The sequence below is a fragment of the Microcaecilia unicolor genome, chromosome 9 (genome assembly GCF_901765095.1).
Source record: "Microcaecilia unicolor chromosome 9, aMicUni1.1, whole genome shotgun sequence".
NCBI classification, from domain to species: Eukaryota; Metazoa; Chordata; class Amphibia; order Gymnophiona; family Siphonopidae; genus Microcaecilia; species Microcaecilia unicolor.
In genome coordinates this window covers 151,473,121-151,485,414 of record NC_044039.1, presented here as the reverse complement: position 1 = coordinate 151,485,414, position 12,294 = coordinate 151,473,121, and the positions used below count along the sequence as shown (strand labels likewise).

Here is a 12,294-nt window from a genome sequence, read left to right as displayed (position 1 = left end):
GGCACTTTAACACTGTTTAACCATCCAGGAGCCATTCCTGGCTGGTTAAATAGTTTTGAATTTCGAGGGGAATGTGTGTATGAATACATGCATACAGTTATTATGTATACATTGACAGAGCAAATGTGCAGGACTCCCCAAAAGTGAAAGTAAAGCCATTATATTACATTGTTTGGCATGTAATGGTTCACTGTTCTTGTGGCTTACCCTAGTGATCATGCTATTTGCCAGGCAAGACTCTCTCCAGCTGTGCAGGGAGAAGAGATTCAGGAAAAGCCCCCCCCCCCCCCCCCCCACACCAGTTGTTTTCTATCCAGACAGCTGTTGCCTGCCAGAGCCTGGTATTTCACAGTCAAAGCCCCATTGCAAGGACAGAGCAGAATTTTGAGAGTAGGAAAGGTGAGCCAGTTCCTCTCTGTGCTGGCAGGAATTTCACTGCCAGGTTTGACTGGGTGATGGCTGGAGGCTGCAGCTCCATGTATGCAGGCATACCAAGTCACACACCTTCTCTAGCTCACGCTTAAGATGCCCAATCTCACGCATTGGTGTTCTCCCTCCACAGCTTGATGCAGCATCTTTGTCTTTCCTTTTCTCTTCTCCTTTTCTTTGCTCCTCGATGTCTCTTTCCTCTTCCTGACTCCAGTGCTTCTCCCTTCTGACCCACACGGGTGCAGCCTTCCTCCCTCGTCCTTAGGATTCAAGCCTTTCTTCTTTACCGGTAAAAGGTAGCGAAAAAGCAGTCTGCACTGGCCCAGCTTTTTCCCTCTGTTGCAGCCCACCCAAGTTGTATCGGAGGGGCAGACCATGGCAGAGGGAAAAAGGATTGGTGCAGGCTGCGTTTTCGCTACCCTTTTACTGGCAAAGAAGAAAAGCTTGAAGCCTAAGGACAAGGGTTGCTGAGGGAGGAAGAGGGAGGAGGGCTGCACCCATGGGAGTCAAAAGGGAGATGTTCTGAAGTTGTGGGGGATGAAAGGATTGGTGTTGGACTCACCAGGGATGTGTGGGAGGGGGAAATTGTACAGGACTCACCAGTGGGGGTGCTGGTGCTGGACTTACCAATAGGGGGGGAGAGGGAGGGGTTGAGCTTCTGGACCTGTAGGGAGAGGAGGATAGGAGAGATGCTGGACTAGGGAGGACTGAGGAAAGGGGGAGGAGACGGAGAAATTCTAGCCTGTGGGAAATGGATGAAAGAGAAGGGAAGAGATGCTGGGCTGGGTCAGAGAGAACAGAGACAGATGCTGAACCACATGGGGGTGGAGTGGGTGAAGCATAGGCCAGAGAGAGACCATGTTGTGGCCAAAGGACAGAGAGTGGGGAGAAGGGACAGGAACACAGAAGGGAGATGCTGGGCATGGGGGAAGCATTGGGACACGAACACAGATGGGAGATGTTGGATGAGGTGTGTATGCAGAAGGATAAAGCTGGATACAGGGCGTGAGTATGAACAAGTACACAGCAGTGATGTTAGACACTGGAACGGATAAGGACACAAAGAGACGATGCTGGACATAAGAGGATAAGGAAACAGGGACAATCCTGAACAAGGTCGGGGAGGAGAACATAGACACAAAGGAGCAATGATGGATATGGAGAGATAGAAATACAGAGGGGCAATGCTGAACATAGAGGGAGAAATTTATTTATTTATTTATTTTAGTACATTTATATCCCACATTTAGACACAGAAGATAGATGCTGGCCAGTTTAAGGTCTATGGATTGCCGGTCAATTAGTCGTGGTACAGTTGAGCGCCTAGACTTTTGACTGTGCGGTACAATTGATCACATTACAATTAATTGCACATACAATTGATCATGAACACAAGACTTCAAAGTACACTGGTAGCGACCACAAACTTCAAAGTGACTCAAACACAAGGCTTCAAAGCGTTAACTAGTGAAAGTTTCTCGAAAACAGGGCATCAAGATAAGACACATGCATATAATAAGATAGGTGAAAACAGGGCATTAAGTAGCAGAAAAAGATTAAAGTGAAACGCTTTAACTAGCATTACTATAAAATTTTTGTGCTTTCTGTTACTAGCATATTTAAAAGTTGTAATTTAGAAAAGGCGTTCGATTGCATTGGAATATGTAAATAGTGAGGAAAACCTAAGCTTATAGACAATGGTTATTGATTTTTTTAAAATTAAAAATGCAGCAATAATAAGATCTATTGGAAGCGTGACAGGTCAAGAACGTCAAGTTGTAGGGCACGCTTACATTACAGATAGACATAGCATCATTGCAAGAAAACGTGAACCAATGGCGTAGCCAGGGGGGGGTGTCAGGGGAGCGGCCGCTCCCCCAAACAGAGTTCTGCCTGCTCTGGCGCCTATTTTTTTCTCAATGTGTTGCATTGAAAATGTGCGCCAGCTCCGTCGTAAGTCCACTCTCGTGCTGCTCTCGCTCCCCCGCGCCGTCAACCTGGCTCCGCTTCTGACGTGAACATAATCACGCGGCTGATGTTGCCCATGTTGAAGTAGCCAAGGTCATACAAGGAGCTAAAGAAAAAGCTTTGACCACTCAGGATTCGGGTCACCAGATTGTCGCACAAATATCCATGGGAATTTCTTCAGCTGTTGCTGCTGAGCCACCGGCACAAAACGTAATAAGTCATACTACGTTGTGTGCGACAAAGCGCTACAATGCCACTTCCGAATCCACAATCTCGACAAGAACTGGAGATTCCAAGAGAGGTAATTATGCTAGACAATGGAGAAGAGTTTTTAAAATATGACAGTGGTGCTGATGAAAATAGAACTTTAATATTCAGTACAAATCGAAAAATACATTTACTTTCTCAATTGCAACATTGGTATGGTGATGAAACTGTTAAAACTGTGCCCCTTCCATTTCAAACAACTTTACTCCAAGGGATTGGAAATGACAACGTCATTCTAGCAGTGTTTGCATTGCTGCCTAATAAGACTGAGGAAACGAGTCTTGTAGTTCAAGCGGGTTTTTTTCATGACCAGATTTACTTTCAAGTCTGTAGTAATACAATCTGTATACACTTTGAAGTCTCTTGTTTGTGATCAGTTGTATATGCGATCAATTGTAATGTGATTAATTGACCGCACGATCAAAAGTCCAGGTGATCAATTGTACAGCGACCAACTGATCAGTGATCAATTGTTCACGATCAATTGACTGGACACCATGCTGCACAGGGAAAGATAGGGACACAGAAAGAGAGGATAGGGACACGGGGAAGATGAATGATATACTTGGAGAAAAAATAAATGTCAAATGGACAGGTTACACTGACAAGAAAAGACAGAAGAAAAGAAACCGAAACCAGAGACTAGGACCAGCACAAAAAGAAAAATGAAATGACCAAACAACAAAGGTAGAAAAAACAATTTTATTTTCTATTGATTGGAATATGTCAGATTTTGGAATGTGCATCTGTCAGAACTAGTTTTAGGCATGGCTGGAGCCTGTGAGAAAACCTCACTCATTGGCCTTCAATCTCCAGCATTGCCGTGATAAATCTCCATCATTGGGATGGGCCACTTTTGGTGTCTCTGTGTATGGTTGAACAGGCACCTGTGTGAGACTGGTCAGCTCTCTGGACTACTCCCAAATACCTGGCTTGTGTCCATGAGACTGGGAAATTTCAATGTCACATGTCAGTAACCAGGATTTGTTATGTGTCTTGGAGGCTGGAAATGTAGGCCAGAATGTAGTGAGTACTTAGCATGAACAGGGTAAGAAATATGCTGCAGTGAGAAAAAAATGAATGTGTCTTTCTGTGAGGAATGGGCGGTTGGGTGCAACCTTACCACAATGAGATAGGGAGAGATTTCTAACTGCACTGAGGGATGGACATTGGGCATCCAAATGGCAGATTAAATTTAATGTAGACAATTGCAGAGTAATGCACATTGGGAAGAATAATTTGAATCATAGTTACCTGCTAGGGTCCACTTTAGGAGTCAGCACTCAAGAAAAATATCTAGGTGTCATTGTAGACAGTACACTGAAATCTTCTGCCCAGTGTGCGGCGGTGGCCAAAAGAGAAAACAGAAAGCTAGGAATTATTAGGAGAGGGATGTAAAATAAAACCAAAAATATTATAATGCCTCTATATCTCTCCATGGTGCAACATCACCTTGAGTACTGTGTTCAGTTGTGGTCACTTTATCTCAAAAAAGATATAGTGGAATTAGAAAAGGTTCAAAGAAGAGCGACCAAAATGATAGAGGTTATGGAACTGCTTCCACATGAGGAAAGGCTAAAGAGGTTAGTATTCTTCATCTTGGAAAAGAGATGGGGTGGGGGGGGGGGGATATGATTGAGGTCTACAAAATCCTGAGTGGTGTAGAGCAGGTGGAGGTGAATTGAGTTTTCACTCATTCAAAAAGCTCAAAGAACAGGGGACACTCAATGGGAATACTTTTAAAACAAAATAGGAGGAAATAGTTTTTCACTCAAAGAATAGTTAAGTTCTGGAACTCATCGCCTGAAGATGTGGTAATGGTGGTTAGTGTATCTGGGTTTAAAAAAGGTTCGGACAAGTTCCTAGAGGAAAAGTCCATAGTCTGTTATTGAGATGGACATGGAGGAAGCCACTTCTTTGCCGTGGGATTGGGTTTCTGCCAGGTACTTGTGACCTGCATTGGCCACTGCTGGAAGCTGGACCATTGGTCTTACCTGTTCTTATGTTCTTAATTTACTTGTAGGAAAGGATGGAGAGTAGCTATTGGGTGGAGGAGACCTCTGGTAAGAGGTGGCGGTAGGGGAGTGCTGGGCCCTGTCTACACTCAAGAATGAAGAGTGGGAGAATGGAGTAGAGATGAAGCTTGTGATAGAGGGTGGGCAGTGGCCATGGTAAGGAGAGGAGGGCTGGAGAGTCTTCCTTTTTTGAGATATGGACAGTGCTTGCAGTGAGAGATGGATATGGAGAGGGGTGCCCACCTGTAGGTAAGGGCTGGAGTGTGGTGTATCTTCTTGCAGGGATGGGTGGCTTAATGAAGGTTGTTTTGACTGGAGTTAGCATGACCAGAGAGGAATGTCTGGATTTGTGAACAGTGTACATTTTCTTGTACAGTTCTCAGGATGTTTACTCCCCTGCTTTCTGCTTCCACTGTGATTTGTCTACTAAAAGTTTTCACAAGGCATGCTGTAACTGATCTCTCTCTCTCTCTCTCTCTCTCTCTCTCTCTCTAAATTAATTTAGCCTGATGGTTTGTAGAGCTGTTCCTGTAGTAATATATAAAGTGGTATAAGAAAGGAATTAACCTGTTTGATAGAGAAATAAACGGGCTTGGGGGGGGGGGGGGGGTGTGAGATTCACTGGTTCTGGTCCATACTGTCTCTGGTCAGACTACATTTCTGACCTGGTGGTGTGATACAAGATATTTGGCTGCTATTTCTCCTACCTCCTCAGCATTATACAATGTGTCTTGCTCATTCTTATGGTGGAAAGTCTTTGATTTTTGCTGTTGGTTTTGGGAAATCGTCATCTCGGCTATCTTTCTATTTTGCACAGCATGGAGATGTGTTGCTTTCAGAGTTTGGCTTCTTGAAGCTTTTCATTTCAGGTTTTGTCTGCATATTGGTTTCAAATTTTTCACTGATTGCTCTACCTTAGATGAGGGTCAGTCTGTGTTTTGAGTGTTTGACTGAGGTGAGGTATTCTGTAGATCCCTACACATTAACCCCCAGATTCTTTGTAGCGTGACTGAAATTGCGTGCGCAAATCCAGTCATATTCTGCAATTTAAATACTTAAGCCAATCAGTGCTGATAATTGCCACTTAAGCAATTGACACTAATTGGCATTCATTAGAATTTATGCGCATAACTTGCTAAGCATATTCTGTAAAGTTTATGCGTGTAAATTCTAATGCGCGCTGCCATAAAGGGAGCGTGGAATGGGCATTCTGATATTCTGTGTGCAGGGTTATAGAATATAACTGCTCCGCGCCTCACTTAGGCGCCAGTATTTCTACCGATTTTTACTTGGCGTAAATGGACGTGCCTAGAGTTAGGTGCAGGCATGACTGCTAGGTGTATTCTATAAACCGTGCCTAAATCTAGGTACGGTTTAGAGAACACACCTAGGTGCAAATATTTTCTGCGCAGATTTTTCAGGCGCCATATATAGAATCTAGTCCTATACGCTGATGAAGTTCATCTTGTTCTGAGTTCCCAACTGCACCTCCCAGTAGGAGGCATATTATTGTTCTGGCTTGTTGTCACCTTCACAGTGTTGCCTTTTCATAAATAGGGTTGTGTCTGTCTGAGTCCTGACATGCTGTGTCTGTTTACAGAAGAGGAGGTGTAGCATTTTTGTTGGGGTGCTGTCCTAGGCTGTGTAGGCTAATAACCCAAGAGAAAAGAACTGATTGAATACTATTGGATTATTTTAATGGTAGTGTTATTGGCGGGGATTGCTTTCATGAATGTGTCCTCGGAGCTTATCCTTGTCTCTTTCTCTGCTTTCCGGCGGGTGGGGCCGGGTTGCATATTGACATCCAGTTTCCTGTGAGCGGAGGAGGGCTGAGTGGATACAGGTAAGGGCAGTGATGTCATGGCTCTCCACACCTCCTGGGTTATTGAGAACTGGGAGTTTCCACCAGAGGGGAACGGGCTGCTGCAGGCTGAGGGGAGTGAGTCAGACAGGGGAGAGGCTCCCAGCGCCTGCTGTGGGAACTGGTGCCAGTGCAGACTGGGGCAGGAAAGATGTTCCCACTGGAGGAGAAGAGTCGTTTTGAGGGACTGAACAGACGCCTTTCCAAGCTATTTGGTAATGAAGCAGTTGTAAAAATAATGCAAGATGTAGTACTGTTTGTTGAGGCAGAGTTTAATGGAGTTGGTACAGTTCACAGGAAAAGCTTTGAGATGTTTTCTTTTAAGGGGCTGCTGTCTGCAGGAAAAGTCGCTAGTTCAGGGAAGTGATGGGGGAAACTGACTCTCACTGTCCCACCTGATTCTAGGGATGGAGACGGAAGAAGGAAATGGCTACAGAGCTGACTTGCTGATATGTGTTTGCCAGGAGGTTATCTGCAGTTTGTCTCGTATCAGAGCTTGGGTGCAGGTCAGCTGGGAGTTGGTGATACTGGAGTTTGTTTCTGTACTTGCAAGTTGATAGTTTGAATAGCCTGATTTAGAGCGGAGGCATATTTGAATGCACATGGGAGCTTGATCTGGTTTCAGTAGTGTTTCTGGTCTCTCTTCTGGGAAACGCAGCTTATTAAAGTTCTTGAGACAGAAGTGATAAGAAACAAGTACAGAATATTTTGGTGGTGTTTTTTTTTTTAATGGACAGAGTGTCCATGTAGCATATGTTCAGGACTCGGGTGGTCACATGCAGGAGGACGATAGATATCCAGAGGTTCTTCCAATCCACCTGCACATCCTGTTCTCCCTGTGATGTGCAAATGGAAACTGTGTAGCATGAACCGGACCAAGTGCTGATGACCCAAATTGGGATGGTCGCATATTCCACAGGTAACTTACCTGTGGAACCCTTTTGTGTGGCTGTAAAATTAGCTGTCATTCCCTTCTGTGCAAATCTGTGTCTGTTAGATTTTAGAAACAATTGCAATGTCCGGTTTATACATGCGTTATTGATATGATGCATAAAGAGGGCAATTTTCAAAGCCACATCCCCCAATATAAGTGTTTTAAAAATTGCAGACTATGTATGCCAGCAAAAAAAGCAAAGCACCATATGTTTTTTTTACCCACACTTTGCAGAGGTATTCCTTGATTGAGTTAGGTGTGGGGGGGGGGGGGGGGGCCAACGCAGGTAGCTCTTGCATTTTCCAAATTGTGTGAGTTACTTTTGTTGGGCAGTTCTGAAAGGGGAAGTCTGCTTATAATATGTTTGCTTAATTCTTTTCTCCTTATTTTAATTGTTATTGGCAGGACTGTATTGTTATAAACTTATTAATGCAAATCACCTAGATATTGTGCATTCTTTTAAAGTCAGCAGTCTCCAGCAATCCCTCAGTCTCACATTATTCCACCTGGACCTGTTCTCGATATCTTCCAGTTTGGCCACAAGCTCCTGATGGTCCTCTTGTATCCCCTCCAGTCCATTCTGAAACTCCGACACTATATCCTCCATTTGGGTCTCCACACCCTCGAAACGTGTACCCATATCTGCAAGATCCGCTTTCAGTTCTTGAACCGCATCCTATATCTGGGTCTTTACCGAATCAGTTTTCACCTTCATTTCCGCCATCCACGCCTGCAATTCAACTTTAGTTACTGAAGCCAACACCTCCACCACCAGCGACAAAGTGCGATCAGCAGTCGGACTCTGCTCTCCAATAGAAACGCCACGGCCTTCCTCATGCACCATACATGCACCATGTGAGTCCTTGCTCAAATGCAGGTCTCCTGCTCGAGGGGCAAATTTAGCATCTTTCCTGCTGCCACTGCTCTGTCCTAGACCCAGTAGTACTGGTTAAAGCTGACCTGTGTTGCTGGTGCAAGATTCTGGTCAGCCATGGAGATAATAAACATGTGAGATGTGAGCCTGCACCTTAGCCTGCGTGTTGAGAATGGCTGTTATTTATGTATTTAGCAAAGCAATGAAGCTAAGTGGCAGCTTCCTCACATACTGAGTTTAGGTCATCAGACCATCCCTCATTTAGTAATTTAGGAGAGGATAGTTCTCGATGATGTATGGCAGTGTCTGAATTCTCATCACAGCTACATGAAAGCCTCAGCAGGAAAGCATGTAGTCCTTGGATTATTCTGAATCTCCATTCAGCAGGGCCCAGTCTCAATCAAACCCACTGTGGCAAATAGAGAAACAGGAACAAGGCAGAAGAAGATAGAGGAAAGGATGTGGGGCACGGTAGAAGTAGATGGAGCGATGGGGTAGGGAGTGAAGAGGAGAGAGTGGGAGAAGGTGAAGGGATTTGGATGGCACAGCAAAAGGGTAAGGAAGTACAAGTATCATGCTACCTAGCAGCCACTGCCTCGTAACAAGCTCGTAAAATGGACAGTATTCTCGTGGTACTGGTAAAACTGTGTTACAACTGTCTGGTGCTTCTTTGGTATTAAACCACACCAGGCTTTGAATAGTTTTTCATGTGTGTGTTTGCTAGGCTGGTTTCTATTTATTAATGACTTTTCTTACTAGCAAGGAGCCCTGGGCATGTAAATGGGGGGAGTGCAATGGTGTAGGGCAGCCATGCAGTGGTGTTGCTAGACCTTGTAGTTTGGGTGAGCCCAGAGTTAACTTGGATGGGCCCTTCCACTCCCCCTGTAAATATATAAAATAGATTTTTTATAACCTTCCCTTCTGCTTCCCCCACCCCACATCCAACATCTCTCCCTCTCTCCCCAGCTCCCTCTGTTCTGAACCCCCTCCCCGATGTACCTCAGAGGCATCTGCAGTGATTCATTTTTGCTGCCTGCGCATGCTGTCTGCTCGGTCCCGCCTTCACTGATATCACTTCCTGTTTCCTTACTGGCAACATGCGGCAGATGGATGCTTTCCAGAACAGCGCAAGCAGCGAAAATGAATCATTGCAGCCACCTCTGAGGTACACCAGGGAGGGGGGATCAGAGACGGGGCAGATACCTTACCATCAGCAGAGGAGAGAGAGGAGAGTGGTGCTGCCACTGGGTGGGCCTGTACCAACCCAGGCCAATCAGGGGGTGTTAGGTAGAAGGTGAGGTATGCAATGAAAGGAATCTCTGAGGTGAGGAATGGTCTGTGACAGCAAGTAGGTAGTGTCTGTTTCATCCCCTCACTATACCTAATAAGAAAGTTCAGGCCTCAAGTGCTGCAAACAAGCCAGGTTTTCAGGATATTCATAATGAATATGCATAAGAGAGATTTGCAAACAATGGAGGTAGTATCCGCGTAGATCTCTCTATCCCTAATGAATATGCATATGAGAGATCTACATGGATACTACCTCCATTGTTTGCAAATCTCTCTTATGCATATTCATTATGAATATCCTAAAAACCTGCCTTGTTTTTAGCCCTGGAAGCCTGAACTCCTGTCTCCCTCTACTAAGATATTGTGATGCAGAGGATCTTTGACTGGTTTTGCTCAGCATTCTTGTAATCCCATTTCTTATATCCTATTGTGTGTTTTGACTCCTAGAATCCCAGAGACTTTCAACAGTTTCGTCCTCCAGCAGCAATGAGAGAATCTCCAGCTCCGCTTCCCTCAGCACGGATGTCTCTGACTCAGAGCGCCCTGTGAGCCTGGTGTCCACCACCTGGTCCGAATCCCCACAGGACAGCCGCTACATTTCAGAGAGTAACGGTGTGGAAGTCGGCATGTCCCAACCACCCAATGGCTTCAAGAACCAAAGGCTGGATCTGCACCTGGAGTTACTTCCCAGAACGGAAGAGACCCTACAAATGGATTACAGAGATACAGAGACTGCCTGGTCTCCTAAAAGTGGCCAGGCACATAGTCACATAGGGAGTCACCGAAGTTTAAGAGGCTCTAGATCTCTCTCCCCCTTTTCCTCCAAGGTCAGTCATAAATTGAGTTACATGGAGCGTGTAGTCCTGGAGCTTGTGGAGACGGAGCGGACATATGTCCGAGACTTGCGAAGCATTGTAGAGGTGAGTGTGTAAGCCCTGTTTTCCCCCCCCCCCCCCCTCCTAGTGAAGCATCTGTGAGAGCAGGGTATCTGTTAATCTCCCACAGACCTTTTAATGCCTCGCCATGTGTGAAAAGGAAACGTACAGCTCAGTTGCAAAACGTTTAGGGCTAGAGTTATTAATGCTACTGCTTTAGCGTGTGTTGTTTGCAGGTTCCGTTTTATGCAGTGGGACCCACACCCAGATGATGAAAAGCCCCTTGCTGTTCTAAACAGCGCTGTAATAATAGCGCCGGAACAGCACGGGGCTATAATGCCCCTATGATCGGAGCTAATAGCAACCAAATTTAGACACGCTATTAGCTCTGATTATAGGGGTAAAAGGGTGGGAGGATTGTGCCTGAGCATGCGCTTAGGCAAAATCCTCCTGCGCTCGTTTGACCTCTGAAACGCAGGAGATAGAGGCCCGTGGGACCCCGCCAGACCTCCGCCATTGGTTCAGCCCTGGTGGCCTAGTGCCACCCCTAGCCCTCCCCCTCCAGACAGTGACACGGGAGCTGGAGGTCCAGCAGACCCTCCAGTCCCTCTCCCCCCCAGACACAAGGGCACGGTGGGCTGGAGATCTGGTGGAGATTAAGGCGGGATCAGCCCTAAAACAGCTGCTGATCACAAAGCATGCTAGCAAGACTGGACTCTCACACAGCCTGCAGGGGCAGAGAGGGAGGGCTAGCCCTGGCTCAGAGCTAACAGCCAATAGGGAAAGCTCACAAGGCGTCAATCACAGGATACTGCAAACTATAGGAAAAACAGCCCTAATACACAGTGCTATCTATTGCACACACAATGCAATTGAATACAGATAAAACTCATATTAAATATACTTCACAATATACCCTGCCTCCATGAATACCCTTAGAAGGTAAAGAAAACAGATTACTAAACCTAAGGGATCTGGAAGAGATAGTTAAAAGAAAATGGTCATTTAAATAGAGAGGAACCATGCCATGTAGGACCTTGTATAAAAAAAAAAAAAATTAAACAAAATTTGTGCATGAATGGGAAGCCAGTGCAGATTGATATAAAAGGATGAAAGTATATCAGACTGTTTTAGAGAGAAAAAATCAAACCATGTTTTGGATGGTTTGAAGCTTTTTCAATAATGAACATAAATAACAGTGCAATAATGTAGCAGACTGAGCAATAAAGGGGAAAGGGAAATGGGACCAGATATACCGCTTTTCTGTGTTTTTTTGCAGCTACATTCAAAGCGTTTTACATATTATATTCAGGTACTATTTGTACCAGGGGCAGAGACTTAGATTCCAAAGATATCTTTGTAATTTATTTATTTGGAGCAACCTGATATACCACCTAATGTGTAGAAGTGCTGCTGAGTGGTTTACAATTATCAAAATAAAGTAAGAGTCAGAAGACAGAAAAAAATGGATATATTGCACAGGTAAAGGTCATGGAAATAGGGATTCAACTGTGTTCACCAAACATGAGTTGAAGCAACCAGTCTTAATTTGTTTTTTAAATTTAGGCTTCAAATGGAAGGTAGTTCCGAAAGTGTAGCCCAAGGTAGGAGAGGGCTGTTTCCTGCAAAATTTCTAGATGGAGATGTGAGGGGGAGGTAAGGATAGAAGCACCATTTGAGAGGGGAAGAAAAGTAAGGTATAAGTAGGTTGGAAAGATTGTTCTCTAACGCCCTAGACTATCTTTTAAATACAAATGTGAGAATCTCTTAAATTTGAGACA

General features: G+C 44.9%; 1 protein-coding gene across 3 annotated transcripts in view; it reads left to right on the top strand.

The window, feature by feature from the left end:
• PLEKHG3 (pleckstrin homology and RhoGEF domain containing G3) overlaps window positions 1-12,294 on the top strand; it is a 121,293-nt gene that overhangs the window by 51,115 nt on the left and 57,884 nt on the right. For 2 of the 3 annotated variants that reach the window (XM_030215514.1, XM_030215512.1), the window contains exons 1-2: window positions 6,612-6,755; window positions 10,086-10,558. In XM_030215514.1, coding sequence (XP_030071374.1) covers window positions 6,692-6,755; window positions 10,086-10,558 — 537 coding nt within the window. In that variant the 5' untranslated portion in view covers window positions 6,612-6,691. Of the gene's footprint in view, window positions 1-6,611; window positions 6,756-10,085; window positions 10,559-12,294 lie in introns of those variants that run through there. The other variant, XM_030215513.1, reaches the window with a different exon arrangement.